Source organism: Fringilla coelebs (genome assembly GCF_963513975.1).
Source record: "Fringilla coelebs genome assembly, chromosome: 1".
Lineage (NCBI taxonomy): Eukaryota > Metazoa > Chordata > Aves > Passeriformes > Fringillidae > Fringilla > Fringilla coelebs.
The window spans coordinates 108,586,504-108,600,544 of NC_140028.1; the positions used below are offsets into that span (position 1 = coordinate 108,586,504).

Below are 14,041 nucleotides of genomic sequence, written 5' to 3' on the forward strand. Positions count from 1 at the left end.
GGATGCCTCAGTCTGATTGTCATTGTTTCCACAGCCTGTGCTAAAGAGATGCCCTAATTCCAGTGTGTTCCCTGCTCAAATAGCAGGGAACCACGTTCCCTCCTTTTCTTGAAACATGCCAAAAAAATGATGGAGTAGAGCAACTTTTTCAACTGTTGTACTAAAGCATTAACTTGGTGCCATTCTGGATCAAACCATCTCTAAAGATTTCCCAGCTTTTTGAAGTGAATTTCCTAATAAATCTGTATGTGCCAGAATAGGTGTTTGTATAAAATGCAAAGATTTATTGGTCACCTTGAGCTCTCTGCCTCCTCACTGTTATTTCAGCATAACAACAAATTTGAATTTTGATCCAATGGTACAAAAGTTAATGGTGTTCAAACCTAATTAGTCTTGACACCTTCGTGTGGGTGGGGCAGGCCACTTGTTTACCTACAGTAACTTTGTACCTTCCTCTGCACAAGCTGGTTGAAAATCTAGTTAAAATGGCCTTTTGAGAGTTCCCTGGGCAGAAGGTCATGTCGTGAACATACATATTTTGCTGTTTACACCTAGCAGAATAGCCCACAGGCTCTGAGTCCTGCAGCTGGATCTGAGAAAGCTCTGAAAGATGTAAAAATCACTTTTGTGCTTGGTGAGGAAAGTCCTGCTTGTTCTACCAGAAGATGGAGCTCTCTGCACTCAGTTTGACTGGAACTTGCCCTTTTTTTTTCCTCAGTATTTTAAAAGGTGTTTTTACAATAGTGTTTATACTTACAGAAGAGTCCCTTTCAGCTATGATGGTTTGCATTTTTCCATAATGTCTGTGAATTTTTTGAGAAAACTTAATAAGGTGAAGAATCATTAATTCCTGAGTGCTAAAACATGATACAGCAGAAATCTTAGGTTTGGATTTAATTTTAATTTACGGGAGAAATGCACTAACAGTTTGCAGCGGGTTCTTGATGGATGAAATTACATGATGTTTCTGTAAATTTTGTTAAGCACTGAATTATGCACAGATTCTTTTTCATATAGGTATGAAGCCTTGTTGTTAAACTACGACTACTTTGGAAAAGAGGGTATAAGTAAAACATTTGGTTTCAGACAGTTACATGCAGCAGATGTTTATATTCAAGAGAATACTTTGACATATGTAAATGTGAAGATAGTCTTTCTTATTAGAAAAATGTATTACTTCCTCATGAACTTATACCATCTCAGGAGGTGACCATTCCTATGTAAAATTACTAAGTTAGAAATTAATAATTTTGTTTCTATTTGATAAACTTTGTTCATTTACAGCAACAGGATCTCACTCTTTTTACTGTGTCCAAAGGATGGAAAATGCTACAGCAATATGATACAACCCATTGTTGACTGATGAAGGATGAAGCTGGTACAGGACTTTCTTAGTGGTATTTGAAGGGTGAAATACATCTTTGGAAATTGATAGATTTTTTTAATCACTTCAGTTTGTTTCCTCTGATTAGAGCTAGTGATTTCTCTACTTTTAGCAGCCTTCTCCTATCTTTGACTCATTAATAGCAATGAGTCTTGCTTTTGCTAATGCAGCTATGTTTCTTCAATGTGCCTGTCTCCAATCTGAGGGGATGCCCAGTGGATATTAAAAATGGGGGAAATGCACTGATTGTATTACAGCTATGTGCTTTGGGTTGAGCTTGCAATCTTAAACCAGCATTGCTTTATTCTGTTCTCTATTCATCATCCAGGGATAATTGCTTTGTTTCTAATTGATTTATGTTAAAGTCCTGTGTCACTCTAAATAACCAATTTTTTCATGTCCAGTTATTTGAGTTCTTTCTCCAGATTTTCTTATAACTCTCTACAATATGGAGAGAATCATGATTGCTAGGCTGTGCTCCCTTGTAATAGCTTTTGTAGTGCTCACACTAATCTCTAAAGCAACTGGATTCCTGAAGCATCATAATTACCATCTCTGGAGGTGAAGTAGAGCTTGTTGTTATGTTATGCTGTGCTAACATTTGAGTGTGTTAACATGACACTCCAGTGGGTCCTCAGAAATATCCTCCTCTAATGTACAGCCGTACATTCCAGCGCTGACAGAAGTTACCTCACACTGTATGCTCAGCCACTTCTGCTTCCACTGTTCACACTGCCCATGCTCTACCCTTCCCACACTGCTTATCTGTGTTCTTAAAGGGCTACCTAACCACACACACTGTTTTGGAGCTGTGATACTTTATATGTGGAAAAGGGAACACAGCCACAATTAAGACTTGCCTTGCTTCTGCTGAGCTGCTCTGGGAGTTCAGAATGGTGTCTGGTCCAGCTGGTCGATCTGTCTGTCTTTTGCAATGTGTTGAATAGTTGTGTACTGTGGTATTAAAATGTGGCTTAATCAGGGAATGGCTCAGAGGGTCGGGTAGGGCCGGCGGGGAGGGAGGTGCACATGGTTTTTATTGTGCATGTCTTTTGACCACTGCTAAGTTAGGTTACTAAGTAAGAGAACCTATGCAATCATGATATCTTTGATGTTATATTTGACTCTGGGTGTTTTTCAACCAGCTTTTCAGATGCATGGCTCTTAAATTCTATAGTTATTTTGCAGTGCCCGCAGCTGCATTATATAGCAGGTTAACACAGCCACAGAAATATTTCTACTAAGAAGGAAGAAGATGGCCTAAGTACTTCATTTTTAAAACTAAGCTGTATTGCTTCTTTCCCAAATCACTGATCTATCACCAGAGTGGCAGTTTTACAGCCACATTTGTTAGGAAATTTGCTTACTACACTGTGTACAATATTCAAAAACTGCTATACTATGCAGCTGAGGACACACAAATTTAAAGAACCTAATCACACGCACAAGAGAAATGTCACAGATGTACAGTAGTGGATCCAAAAAACTATCACTTTCCATATTGTGAATATGAAAAGTCAGAGAAACAGCAATTAATGTGTGTCCTTTCCCTCCGCATCCCAACAATCTGTATTTCTGTAGCATTAGCCAGATGGATCCATTACTGAGAAGTAATGGGGATACCTTTTTGTGGATCAATCTAAAAGCTGAAAGGCATAAGCATTTAGAAAATCCTGGCACTCCTGAGCTGGTACTAGAAAATTTTGCTTGTAATTTCCCACTGATGCAAGTTGCTAGTTTAGATAAGGACTAGCATTTCAAGCACTGCCTGGCCTAAATTTGGTTTAAACAAGACTTAATCTGCAGTGTTTGTGATCATGGGCAAGTTTCAGCAGACCTTTTTAGCACTGGCCTTGGAGTCCTAGAGGTGTTTCTTTTGGATAACAAGTGTCTGTTTAACATTGTAGTACTTGGCCATTTCACTTTTCTTGCATTGATCCCATCAAGGTGCCTCATCACTTTTTGCATCTGTCTTATCAGCACACAGAAGTTTGGTTTTCCCCTTTTCTGTGTAAAATGCAAAGAATTTGCTTTTTTTTAATTTAGTACCTCATCCTGGGAAGTGCATGTCACAAACCAACTCCACCTTCACCTTCACCACCTGCCGCATTCTGCACCCCTCCGATGAACTCACACGAGTCACACCAAGGTAAGGGATTCCCATGATGACAAAGCCTTCAGCTCTCTCAGAGTTTCCCCTCTAAGCAAATGCAAAATAATAGCATAAGCATAGGCATTGACTGTGGTGGTGAATTACTACACACCCACCAATTATTTCTCCTGTTCTAAGTTACTGCAGCCTGAATTTGGGAGGCATGTGTGATGTTTTAAAAAGCCAATCAAAGTTTCTTAAATTTTGTTGTCTCTGGTAAAGATATTGCAGGATCAGACATACTATATTGGCTTCTGATATCCAAACTGGGCTACTCCTCATCTTAGACTAGTTGTAGTCGTCATATGTGAATGCACAGAATGCAATCTCTTACCAAAAAAGATGAGAGGTTTTTCCAGGGAGGAAGTCTAAATATTTCCTCTCAGAAAAAAAAAAGGGATGTACAGGTTAAGAAATCCAGGAACTATGTGAGGAGTGGAGGAGGACATATGCCTTAATTGGTAACAGGGAGATATCTACTTTTTTCATGGTGTAATTGTTGGAAATGAATTCATGGTTGCCAGACTGAAAGTAACAAGCTGGTGATGCATTAGCAATTGGCAGCGTAGACACTGCATGCCCACAGAAGGCGGTTCTGTGGCCTTATGGAAGGTGAAGATCTGAGAACCAGAGGTGGGTGGTATGAATTTCATACCTAAAGAGGAAGCTTTCCTCCCATTGCAAATCAGGATTTACAGAATGTTCTTTTCTGTTTATAAGGACAATGTCTCATTGCTTTCTGTGCCCCTTCCAGCTCCTCTGTGGGAGTGTACCACTGTGTAGGTCCCCGTGCAGAGGTGTTGTGCCTACACTTGTTTGGATCTGGGATAGGCACTGACTGCCTTTGAAGGGCATGGAAAATAAGGGTACTGAATATGAAAACCTGTTAGGTGGAAAGGAAATATATGATGTTTAATTGTAACTTTTTTGCTTCACTTTCTGAACTAAGTTAGTGATTAGTGGCCTGGCTGGTTCTTCTTTACTCTTTTCTGTCTTTCGCTTCAGCACAATTACTGAAGAGTTCCTTTTACATGGCTGCAGTTCTATTTTAATTTTCTTGTTTTTGTTGAATTGCTGTCAGTTATGATCATAATAAACTCTTTGGGTACTACATCTAACAAATCAGTCAGAAAAGACAGCTAAATTCAGTGAATTTTCAGCTGCCTTAATTAAATGGAAGTTCATCATTCATTCAGGAGAACAAAGAGCAAAATAAACAAAATTATGTTTTCAGCAGATGTTTAAGGAGCTTCTCCTTACCAGCTGTAAATGATTCTTCACAGGTCTTGTGAGGAGGACGAGAAACTGCGTTATGTCTCGTTGTGATGAGAGGAGGTATAGGGCAGACACTGTGACCCAGCGTGGTCGGGGGTGAGCAGCACTGCCAGCAGCATCTGTGTTGGCAGGGTCATGTACAAGGAATGCTAGTGTGTGTGGCACCAGCTAACCCCAAGAGGTTTGGCATTTACCTACCTGGTTGCATTTTAACCTGTGCTACCCCAGGTGTTGCTCTAACCTGACTAAATTTCATTCAGCTAAATGAAATGCTCCTTTATTTGTTTCCCTTCTCAGTCTAACTCTGAGACCATCACTGGGCTGAGCTGCTGAGGCCACTTTGAGTCTGATTCTGCAATGGTGTCCAGGACGCCCTGCGGTGTTGGTCAGTTTGATGGGAAAAATATTTCCCAGTTAAAGCAATGCCAAAATGATCAAATGGAAAAAAACTGCTTTCTTGCAGGGATGGCTTGTTTTTTTATTTGCACTGTAGTGTATAACTGGGCTGAAAAATTACAAAAAATACTAATCTACATGTCTGTGCAACTGAAATCTGTATCTGGAAAGAGTGAAGCTCTCTAAGCTATTGTAATGCTATAATTTTCATCTTGTGACTAGGGTATCTTGGAAGCCTGGTAATTAGCACCATATGTCTGGATTTCTGACATGTATATGGTCATACCTTGTAGAAAGTTCATGCAGTAACTTTCTTTTCTCTCCCTCATGCTTTTCAAGACTTCTGTATTCTGTATTTAGCTGTATAGGAGATGCACGACGGTGTCTGTCACTGCTTTTTAGTTCCACTGGAATCAGAACTGTGAGGGTCCAGCTTCAATCAGTGCTTAAGAGAAAAATTGTGAATTAACTTCTTTGCACTCAGCCTTGCCTTCAGAGTGGGTGTGCAGCTGCAGTGGGTGTGCGTGGCCTCCTTAGCTGTGCTGGGAGAGATCCTTCTCCCTGCCTCAGCCCAGGCAGAGGACAGGACATCGGGATGTGCCTTGGAACATCTGCCACCTGCACTGGCAGCCACAGCACACACGGGGGTGCAAGGAGACCGAGTCCGGAGCCACTTAGCAAGGCTGCATATCTAATTACATCTGCCAGTTTTCTCAAATAAGTGTTTCACTACAGGATACCAGAAGGGATTCTTTTTGCTGAATTGCAACTGGAGTTCAACTTCCTCAGTTTCACTTGTTTATGGTGAAGGTTGATACAGTTCCAAATCATTGTTAGAGATTATGTTGGTCAGATTCTATTTTATCATACTCTATCATATCTATTTCTATCTTGGAAAGAAGACATGACTTGACATTTCATAGCATCAGGCTAATATTTTCTTAATTAAGAAGTGCCTTAAAGGGACCAAGGGACTAGAGTTTCCAGTGTTATGTGAATTCACCTGCTCACTGTAAACCATGGATCTAGATGATGTTCTAAGCTCATCAGAAGCTGCACCTCAAGGCATTCCAGGGTGTCTAACCTGATATGCACAATAGTGTTGGCTACACAGAGCTCATTAATGTAAGGTGAAATGAGACTGAAAATTCCAGCCAAGTCACCATCTCAGCCCCTTTTGTTCATATGGGCAAAAATGATGTAATTTAGTCATTGGCCGGAGTCTTCTCTTGGAAATCCAACCAGATTATCTCAAAGTGGCTCTTTGAAATGCTTTTCTTGGTGCAGAGAACCCCACTTAAGTTAAAGTTGCTCATAATAGCGAAGCCAATCCAATTTCAGCGTGGCTCTGCTGAAAAGGGAAGATCCCACTCTGTCCCCTGTTCCTTCCCCTCCCAGCTGCTTAGTTTTCCCACTGTCTTGCACTGCTTTACTTTCTGTCTGACTCTTTGCTGAGTGTCTTCTACTTGCTAACCTGGCAAGGTGAGGGAGTGGATTTCCTTCTTTGAAGGAAAGTGGTGAGGTCACGTCAGTGAATCCTTTGTTAGCATCAAGCATTGCATTGCTCAAGACTCTTTAAATGCCATTAGAGGGGATGAACCCATGCTTAGGAGATATTACTGTGGAATTATTTTTTAAATTTTTTTTTTATTTGTGTGTGTGTACTTGTGGCAAAAACCATAATATGCCTGTGGTTAGAAAAAGTAGGAATTTTTTTTTTTTCTGAAGGTGCATGGAGCTCTTGGGATTCTCTCAAACAGACGTGAATTTGGAGTGTCATAGGTATCCCACATGCCTTGTTTCTGGAATAACTAAGTACACCATGCCTTAGTGAATGAGTTTTCAGTTCTGTGTGCTCGGAAGTGACACAAAAACGAAGATGTCTTGCTTATACCATTGGTCCAGTGTCCCGCATTTCCTTGTCTCTTAGGAGCAAGTGGGAGTTGTGACAGCCAGTCGATCAGGAAGAAAAAGTGAAGGTGTTGATCACAAACCTGTAAATAGTTTATCAGGAGAAATGTGGTGCTGAGTGTTGGCAGTGGCATTAATCCTGTGAGACTGGGCAAATGTGCAAAGTGGAGATGTGTCTTGTGAGATCTGATGGTGTTGCACTTGCAATCACATTTGTGGGGGGCTGGGAACTGTCAGTGTCCTGTTCACTCTCCAAATGGATAAAAGGCCCTGCTCAAGGTTAAAAATCTTGCCTGGAATAAATTCTAGTGGAGAGAATAATTTGAGTGCTCCTTTGCTTTCAGCCTTAACGCAGCACCTACTCCAGCTTGTGGCAGCATTAGCAATCTGAAAGGCACCCCGGTGGCTACTCCCTGCACTCCTCGGCGTCTGAGTTTGGCCGAATCCTTCACCAACCTCCGTGAATCCACGACAACGATGAGCACGTCCCTGGGGCTGGTGTGGCTGCTGAAGGAAAGGGGCATCTCAGCAGCAGTGTACAATCCACAGAGCTGGGACAGAGCCAGCAGGAGCACCCTGCTGAACACGTACTCCCCGAAAATGGCAATCATTCCTTCCACTCCACCAAACTCACCCATGCAGACACCTTCTTCTTCCCCTCCATCTTTTGAGTTCAAGTGCACCAGCCCACCTTATGACAACTTCTTGGCTTCGAAGCCTGCTAGTTCAATCTTGAAGGAGGTGAGGAATAAAAAGAACATCAGGAACAGTGAGAGCCAAACTGACGTGTCTGTTTCCAACCTTAATCTCGTGGACAAAGTCAGAAGGTTTGGTATTGCCAAAGTTGTGAGTTCAGGGCAAACGTCAGCTGCTCCTTTAACTGATGACCAGGGACCTCTTCTCTGTGGGGCACAGGGACCAGTGAGGGCCCTTGTTCCTGGAGGCCTGGCACCTGACGGCCTCCCCTTGGGCTGCCCTGCCGTGACCAGTGCCATTGGGGGCATCCAGCTGAACACTGGCATCCGAAGGAATCGGAGCTTCCCCACCATGGTGGGTTCCAGCATGCAGATGAAAGGCCCAACGTCCCTCACTTCGGGGATCCTCATGGGAACCAAGCTCCCCAAGCAAACTAGCTTACGATGAAGGACTTTATTTTTACAGCTAGTCTTTTTAAATGAAAATACTCGGATTCTTTCTCCAATCTCCTTTTCCTTTCCCCACCACCTCTTCATTGCCTCTTGAGTTTGACAAATCAACTTTGTGCCTAATGGGAGAAATGTGTAAACTTTGTATAAAATGTGTAAATATGTACCAGATCTATTGTAACTAATTGGATTATTTTACTGTTCAATCGAGTGCAAAAGGCTCTATGTTATGATTGCTGTATTAAGGTTAACTTGCTAACCTTTTGAAAAGGTTTTTTTTTTTTTAAGATGCACTGAAAAAAAGCGAAAGAGCAAAACCAACAAAAAATAACTTGACTAGAAAAACGTGAATTCTGTAGCTAGCCTAACTTGAGTCAAAGGTGCATGGGAAGCTATTGAATGTGTTATGTGAGAACTCTCATTACATCACTTGAAGCATGGGAGCATTTGTGCTTCGTTAAGTACTGAAAAAAGCACTCAGTTTAACATATGGTAGTTTTAATTTTGCCTCTGTAGATGAGTTGAGCTGAGTTATTGGAGTGCCTGGCTATTATGCCTGAATGGATGAAACCTTTTTTTTTTTTTTTTCCTGTTTTGCATTTGCCTCCTGCCCAGGATTTATAAACTTGAACTAATACTGTGTTGAGGTCAGCAGGCCTACTGGGTACCTGGGATATTGACGTATTCCTACCACGGCTGTTTCCTTTGGCACACCTACACTTTGTGCAACTTCTTTCTTTGTTGTTCTTTTGTTCTGTTTTGTTTTGTTCTTCAATGCTGCACTGGATTGTGGAAGGGAAGGTGCTTTACTATGTGTTGCTGCCACTGAAACCTGCTTTGTCAGTGCGCCCAAAGAAAACAGTTTTCACAACTCACGAGGTAAACATGGCAGTGACTTCCTAGAAGTCCCAGCTGCAGAACAGATCGACAGATAAGAATGTTATAAAAGAACATGTAGCAAAACCAGTGTTAGGAAAAGGTGAGTCCTTGAACCTCAGCAGAGAACCACAGAAAACATTTAGTAACGGAATGGTACAGGCGGGAAAGAGCAGCTTGCAGCCCTCGTGGTGATCTTCGTGTTTTGTGCATGTCAGAGACTGTGGCCTTGTAAGCAGGGTGAGAATATTCTCCACCCATTTTCTGGTTTATTTTTTTCAGAGAAATCTTCATCTAAAGTCAGACCCTAGCCTAGGTAAAAGTAGGGGAAATGCTTTATTTTCACAGTGTTTTTAAAATGAGGAAAATTCCTGCAATACAAACATATAACCCCCTGCTTTTTCAGAAAGGAAACATAAGACCTCACGCAACCTTTAGTTGCCAGGCAATCCTAATTATATTGCAATTTTTTCTCTGTTTCTCCCAACATTCTGCTGGGTGCTTGTAGAAAGGGTTGAAATACCTTGGAACCGGAACAGACTGGAGGGAGCTTGTTTCTAGAGCGGAGCTCAGACATAATTACTTTTTGGAAGAGGGGAAGGAGAGGAGCAAAGCAGGGAGGGTTTAGCATCCACTTCCTTTTCCTTGCACTTCTTGTGGCATCTAAAATCAAGCTCCCCGTTTGTTACCATTGTCACACTACACGTAATTGCCGTGAATTGCCATTTGTACCAGACTGTTACTAAATTATTAGCACTGATAATTTCTTGTATAAATGAAACTGTCTTTTAGTCTTTGTGATGAGAGATAGGTGGGTGGTTTGTTTCTTTCTGAATGAAGTAGTTATTGCAGTAGTGCTATGGACACTAAGGATATTTTTTGAGAAAGAAAAAAAAACACATCGGTCAGTTACAGCATGTGTTTGAAGACTTCTATTTATTCTATGAACTTACAATGTTTTAGTAAAATGCCATCAGCTCTGTTTGCTGTTGTATGTGTGCACTTATTGCAAGTAAATTTAAGCATCTTTTTATTTGAATGTATCTTAAACCAGTAGATAGAATAACAGTTGATTCTGAAAAAAAGTCATGGACTTAATGGACCATTTTATATACCCAGAGGAAGAAAGCAATACCATAAGAGAACTTAAAGTGTAGAAGGTAATCATGCAATTGGGAATATTATTTAGCCTTTAAATAAGCTGTAGGAGCTGTCCACCCACCAGAGAAAGCAATTGTAACACATCAGAATGATGGAATTTAATTTTTTCTTCACTAATATTAATAAAATGACAGAAAAGTTGCATTGTTGTGTGTTATTCAACTTTTTCCTGTTCTTTTAAGGTGATAAATCTTCCACCTTTATCCCTTGCTCTTATCTCTTAGTTAAAGCAAAATAAGAGGCCATCGTTTGATTTGTTAAAATTCTTAGACACAGAACTGGTTGGAAAGTTTTCAGATTTTAAGTTTGCTGAAATCAGTGAAACTTGAGTCAAAATAAAGAAGAGAAGCAAATGTACCTTTTGATTTTTTAATTTGAATTGTGAGAATGCAGAATTGGATGTTGTATGGTATTTTGAGGAGGAGAGGAGTTTGTACTCTCCTGCCTAATACAGTGCAAAACCTGTAGTAGCAAAACATGAATGTAGAGAATAAGGAGGAAATATCCTGTGTTTTTCAAAAGAGACAGGAGTGAGGTCTGCTGTTAGCCAATATCTTTGTTACTGAGAGAGGGAACATTACAGTGATGAAACATCAGGTAGTGAGGAGCTCAAAACACCTGCACACATGGTGAAAGCTAAATAATGGAAAAAGCTCCCTGGAGGAGGGAATAATCCGGCAGTAATTCATAGAAAGATTAGACAGCCTCATTGAGGAGAAGGATGTGCATGTGTGTATGAGGTGGAGAGGGAAATAATAGCATTTATATCACATACTTGCTACAGAGAGAAAATGGGACAGCAGTAATGCCAAAATAGACTCATGCCAAAATAAACTCAGTCATGCACACTAGGGCTTGCATTAGTGTGATGCAGAGCCCTGTGCCAGCTGTGAGAAAGGCTGATGCCAGGGGCACAGCCAGGGAGTGTCAGTGAGTACAGACACTCATCCTTCCTCTCTGCACAGCTCTGAGCCTGAGGGCAGCTCCTGGTCAGAAAGTTAATGGTTAGCAGGAGGGATCCAGGGAGGAGAAGCACTGTGCATCCAGCCCTCCTAGCCTGGGAACAGGAGGAGTTAAGCAAGTGCCAAACTGGGGAAGGTGAGAGCTGGTTCTGAGATGCACAGAAGAGTGAGTGTTGAAACTGTCCTCCATCCTGGCAATAGTCCAGTATCTCAGAAACTTTTCTGGGTCCATCTTCGCTTCTGGTAATCCTATGAAAGCTGGGTTGGAGGGGAGAAGAAGATGAGGTGCTGAGGATTGTGTCTAAGACTGGGCTGTAGATGGATCCTGAAAGATAGGATGTTCTTTAGAGAGCCAAGACTGGCTAAAAATGCCTTTTGAGACTTCTTCTCTTCCTTTTACATGTATCCTAAGCATTGGATGGCCCTACAACGTACTGCTATTGTGCACAGAGATTTAAGAGTTCCTCCCAGCTCCCTGAACACATTTACTGGCAGCTCTCTGCACTGAATTGGAAAGTCCAGCAATGCCAGTGAGATGTGTCCTGCCTTCCTTTGGTACAGACAGCAGCTGCTGCCTGTGGCTTGTATTCACAGTGAAGAATTAGCCTCGTTCAGCTGTGCTACCACATCTCACTGGGTGCTGCTCACACCTGCTTTAATTCACTTAACAAGCCAATTGAACCACGGAATGCCAAGGAAAATAAAAGGCCTGAAAGTTACTGGTGCTAAGCAATGTCCCTGGCTATAATGTAGGCAGTGGGCTTTCATGTGAGAACTGCATACACTTGAGGAGCCAGTAATGTTTGTGTTTAAAAGATGACAGAGATCTTTGTCCTGCTGAAATAGGTTTCAAGCTGTGCTGAATCCAATTGCTGTTCAATTGACACAGGTACTTAGAAATGATTGGAGCTTTAACAAGCCCACAGCACACAATTTTTTTCTTTCTTTCGGGGAATTTTAATGAACTTAGGGATACAAAAATTGAACACACAGAGAAGCCTTTCGCTGCTCTGCTGGGACATTGAAACGTTCATCTTGTTTGACTTGCAAATTCCTCTGCTCAGGCCTTGGAGAGGGGAGTGCCTGGTCTGCTGTCAGGCTTGCTGAAATGTGCACAGCTGTGCTGCAGCTGGGAACATCTGGCTGGGGCGTGTCGCCAGCCCACGCGCAGCAAGGATGGAGCAGCTGGGGATGCATCAAAGCCAGGGAAAGGAGAGCAGGATCCACACATGTTCCCGTATGGAATACCAGGGGACACGAGACTGCTAAGGATCAGGTGCACCGGTGCAGCTGAGGTTTCCCTCACACGCTGCCCCAGCTCCCAGGGAGAGCTGCCCCCTCCCCAGGCAGGGGTGCTCCCTCTCTCTTGCCTGGGTTTCCCTTCATTCCCACAAGGGGCACTTGCTGTTAGCACCCTTTTCACAGCTCTGCAAAAGAAGAATCACAAGATTTTCCCAAATAATTTATGTGGAGTTTGCAGCAAGCTGCTCCATTAATGGAGATTTGCCCAGCACTGTTTTGAAATAAAGTTAATAAAGCTGGAACAGAACTAACTGAATCAAGCTCATGGAGAATATAAACTTCAATTAAACACAAAAAGGTATTGATTTGCTATTTTGCCAGTTTAAATTTAGCCCCTATGCACATGCTTTCATAAAGATAAATTTGGATAAAGCTAAATTAAGTGTCAAGAGAGTTGGCAGTACCAGAAATCTCACATCCCAGGCAGCACCAGGAGGTTATGTCAATGCACTGCTGTGTGTGCTGGAATCTGTGGGGCACTTCTTGGCCCAAAGCCTTTGCTGGATGCAAGGGGCTCCTACCCAGCTGCAGAGCCTCCATTCCTAAGGCTGCTGATTTCCTTGGGTAAAACAGGGCAGCTGGAGAGTGGCTTTCACTAATGCCACTAAGGTAGGGTTGCAGCTACCAGGGCTGCATGACTTTCCCAGGTTTGCTGGCTCCCCTGTTTAGCTCAAATTAGCGCCTCCAGGTCACCTGGCAGCTGAATGGTGTCTCAGCAGCCTTTACAGCCCTTTCCCATCTGGGGAATTTCTTCTGTTCCCAGAGGAGCAGGAGATGGACATTTTTATGACAACGAGGATTATGTTGCTGAGCTGCTAATAGCCAGCTGCTAACAGCCAGCTCCCCCTGCCTCATGGAACAGCACAGAGTCCCAGAGTCACAGTCCCTCTTCATAACTACTGCAATTGCCTCTGTAATTCTTTATTCTTGACCCTCACTCGTGTCAGTCAGGTTCTGAAACCATTTTTGTGTATCAGGCAAAGACAGCCCTGTCCTGGAGGAGTGATATGTAGAAGCTGCCAAACCCATCACCTGACTGCACTGAGGGCTGTGCACTTTCATCTTCAGAGCCCTTCAGAAGAGAGGAATGGGAAAGAACGGATTTGTCTCTCCATCCATCTGCCTGTAAGAAATGAAACAAATGAGAAGAAAGGAAACGTTTGGTGTTTTTTCCTAATGATAACATTCTGCAGTAGTAAGGCTTGATTTGTAACATCACCCACTCCCAGCCCCCCTGCAATATATTACAATGTTATATCCTTCATCAATTTAAGCCAGGAATGGGAACACTTAAAAATATTTCTTGAATGTTCCTGACATTAATTTAAAAGACAGCAAAGCAGAAACTGAGTTTTCTCTCAAGTTACTTTTAAAGAAACATCCCTTTGGTGACCAATGTATAAATAAATAAATTTTTAGATTGATTTGTATTTTCCTGAATTTAAAAAAAATAGGCAAATTGATTTTAATCTCTTGT

The 14,041-nt window shown here is 42.0% G+C and overlaps 1 protein-coding gene across 4 annotated transcripts in view; it reads left to right on the forward strand.

Annotated features, from left to right (window-relative positions):
* TRAK1 (trafficking kinesin protein 1) overlaps window positions 1-10,373 on the forward strand; it is a 126,434-nt gene extending 116,061 nt beyond the window's left edge. For 3 of the 4 annotated variants that reach the window (XM_084215475.1, XM_084215473.1, XM_084215474.1), the window contains exons 16-17: window positions 3,431-3,533; window positions 7,463-10,373. In XM_084215475.1, coding sequence (XP_084071601.1) covers window positions 3,431-3,533; window positions 7,463-8,261 — 902 coding nt within the window. In that variant the 3' untranslated portion in view covers window positions 8,262-10,373. Of the gene's footprint in view, window positions 1-3,430; window positions 3,534-4,819; window positions 4,908-7,462 lie in introns of all 4 variants that reach the window. The other variant, XM_084215476.1, reaches the window with a different exon arrangement.
* The last annotated feature ends 3,668 nt before the right edge of the window (window positions 10,374-14,041 follow it).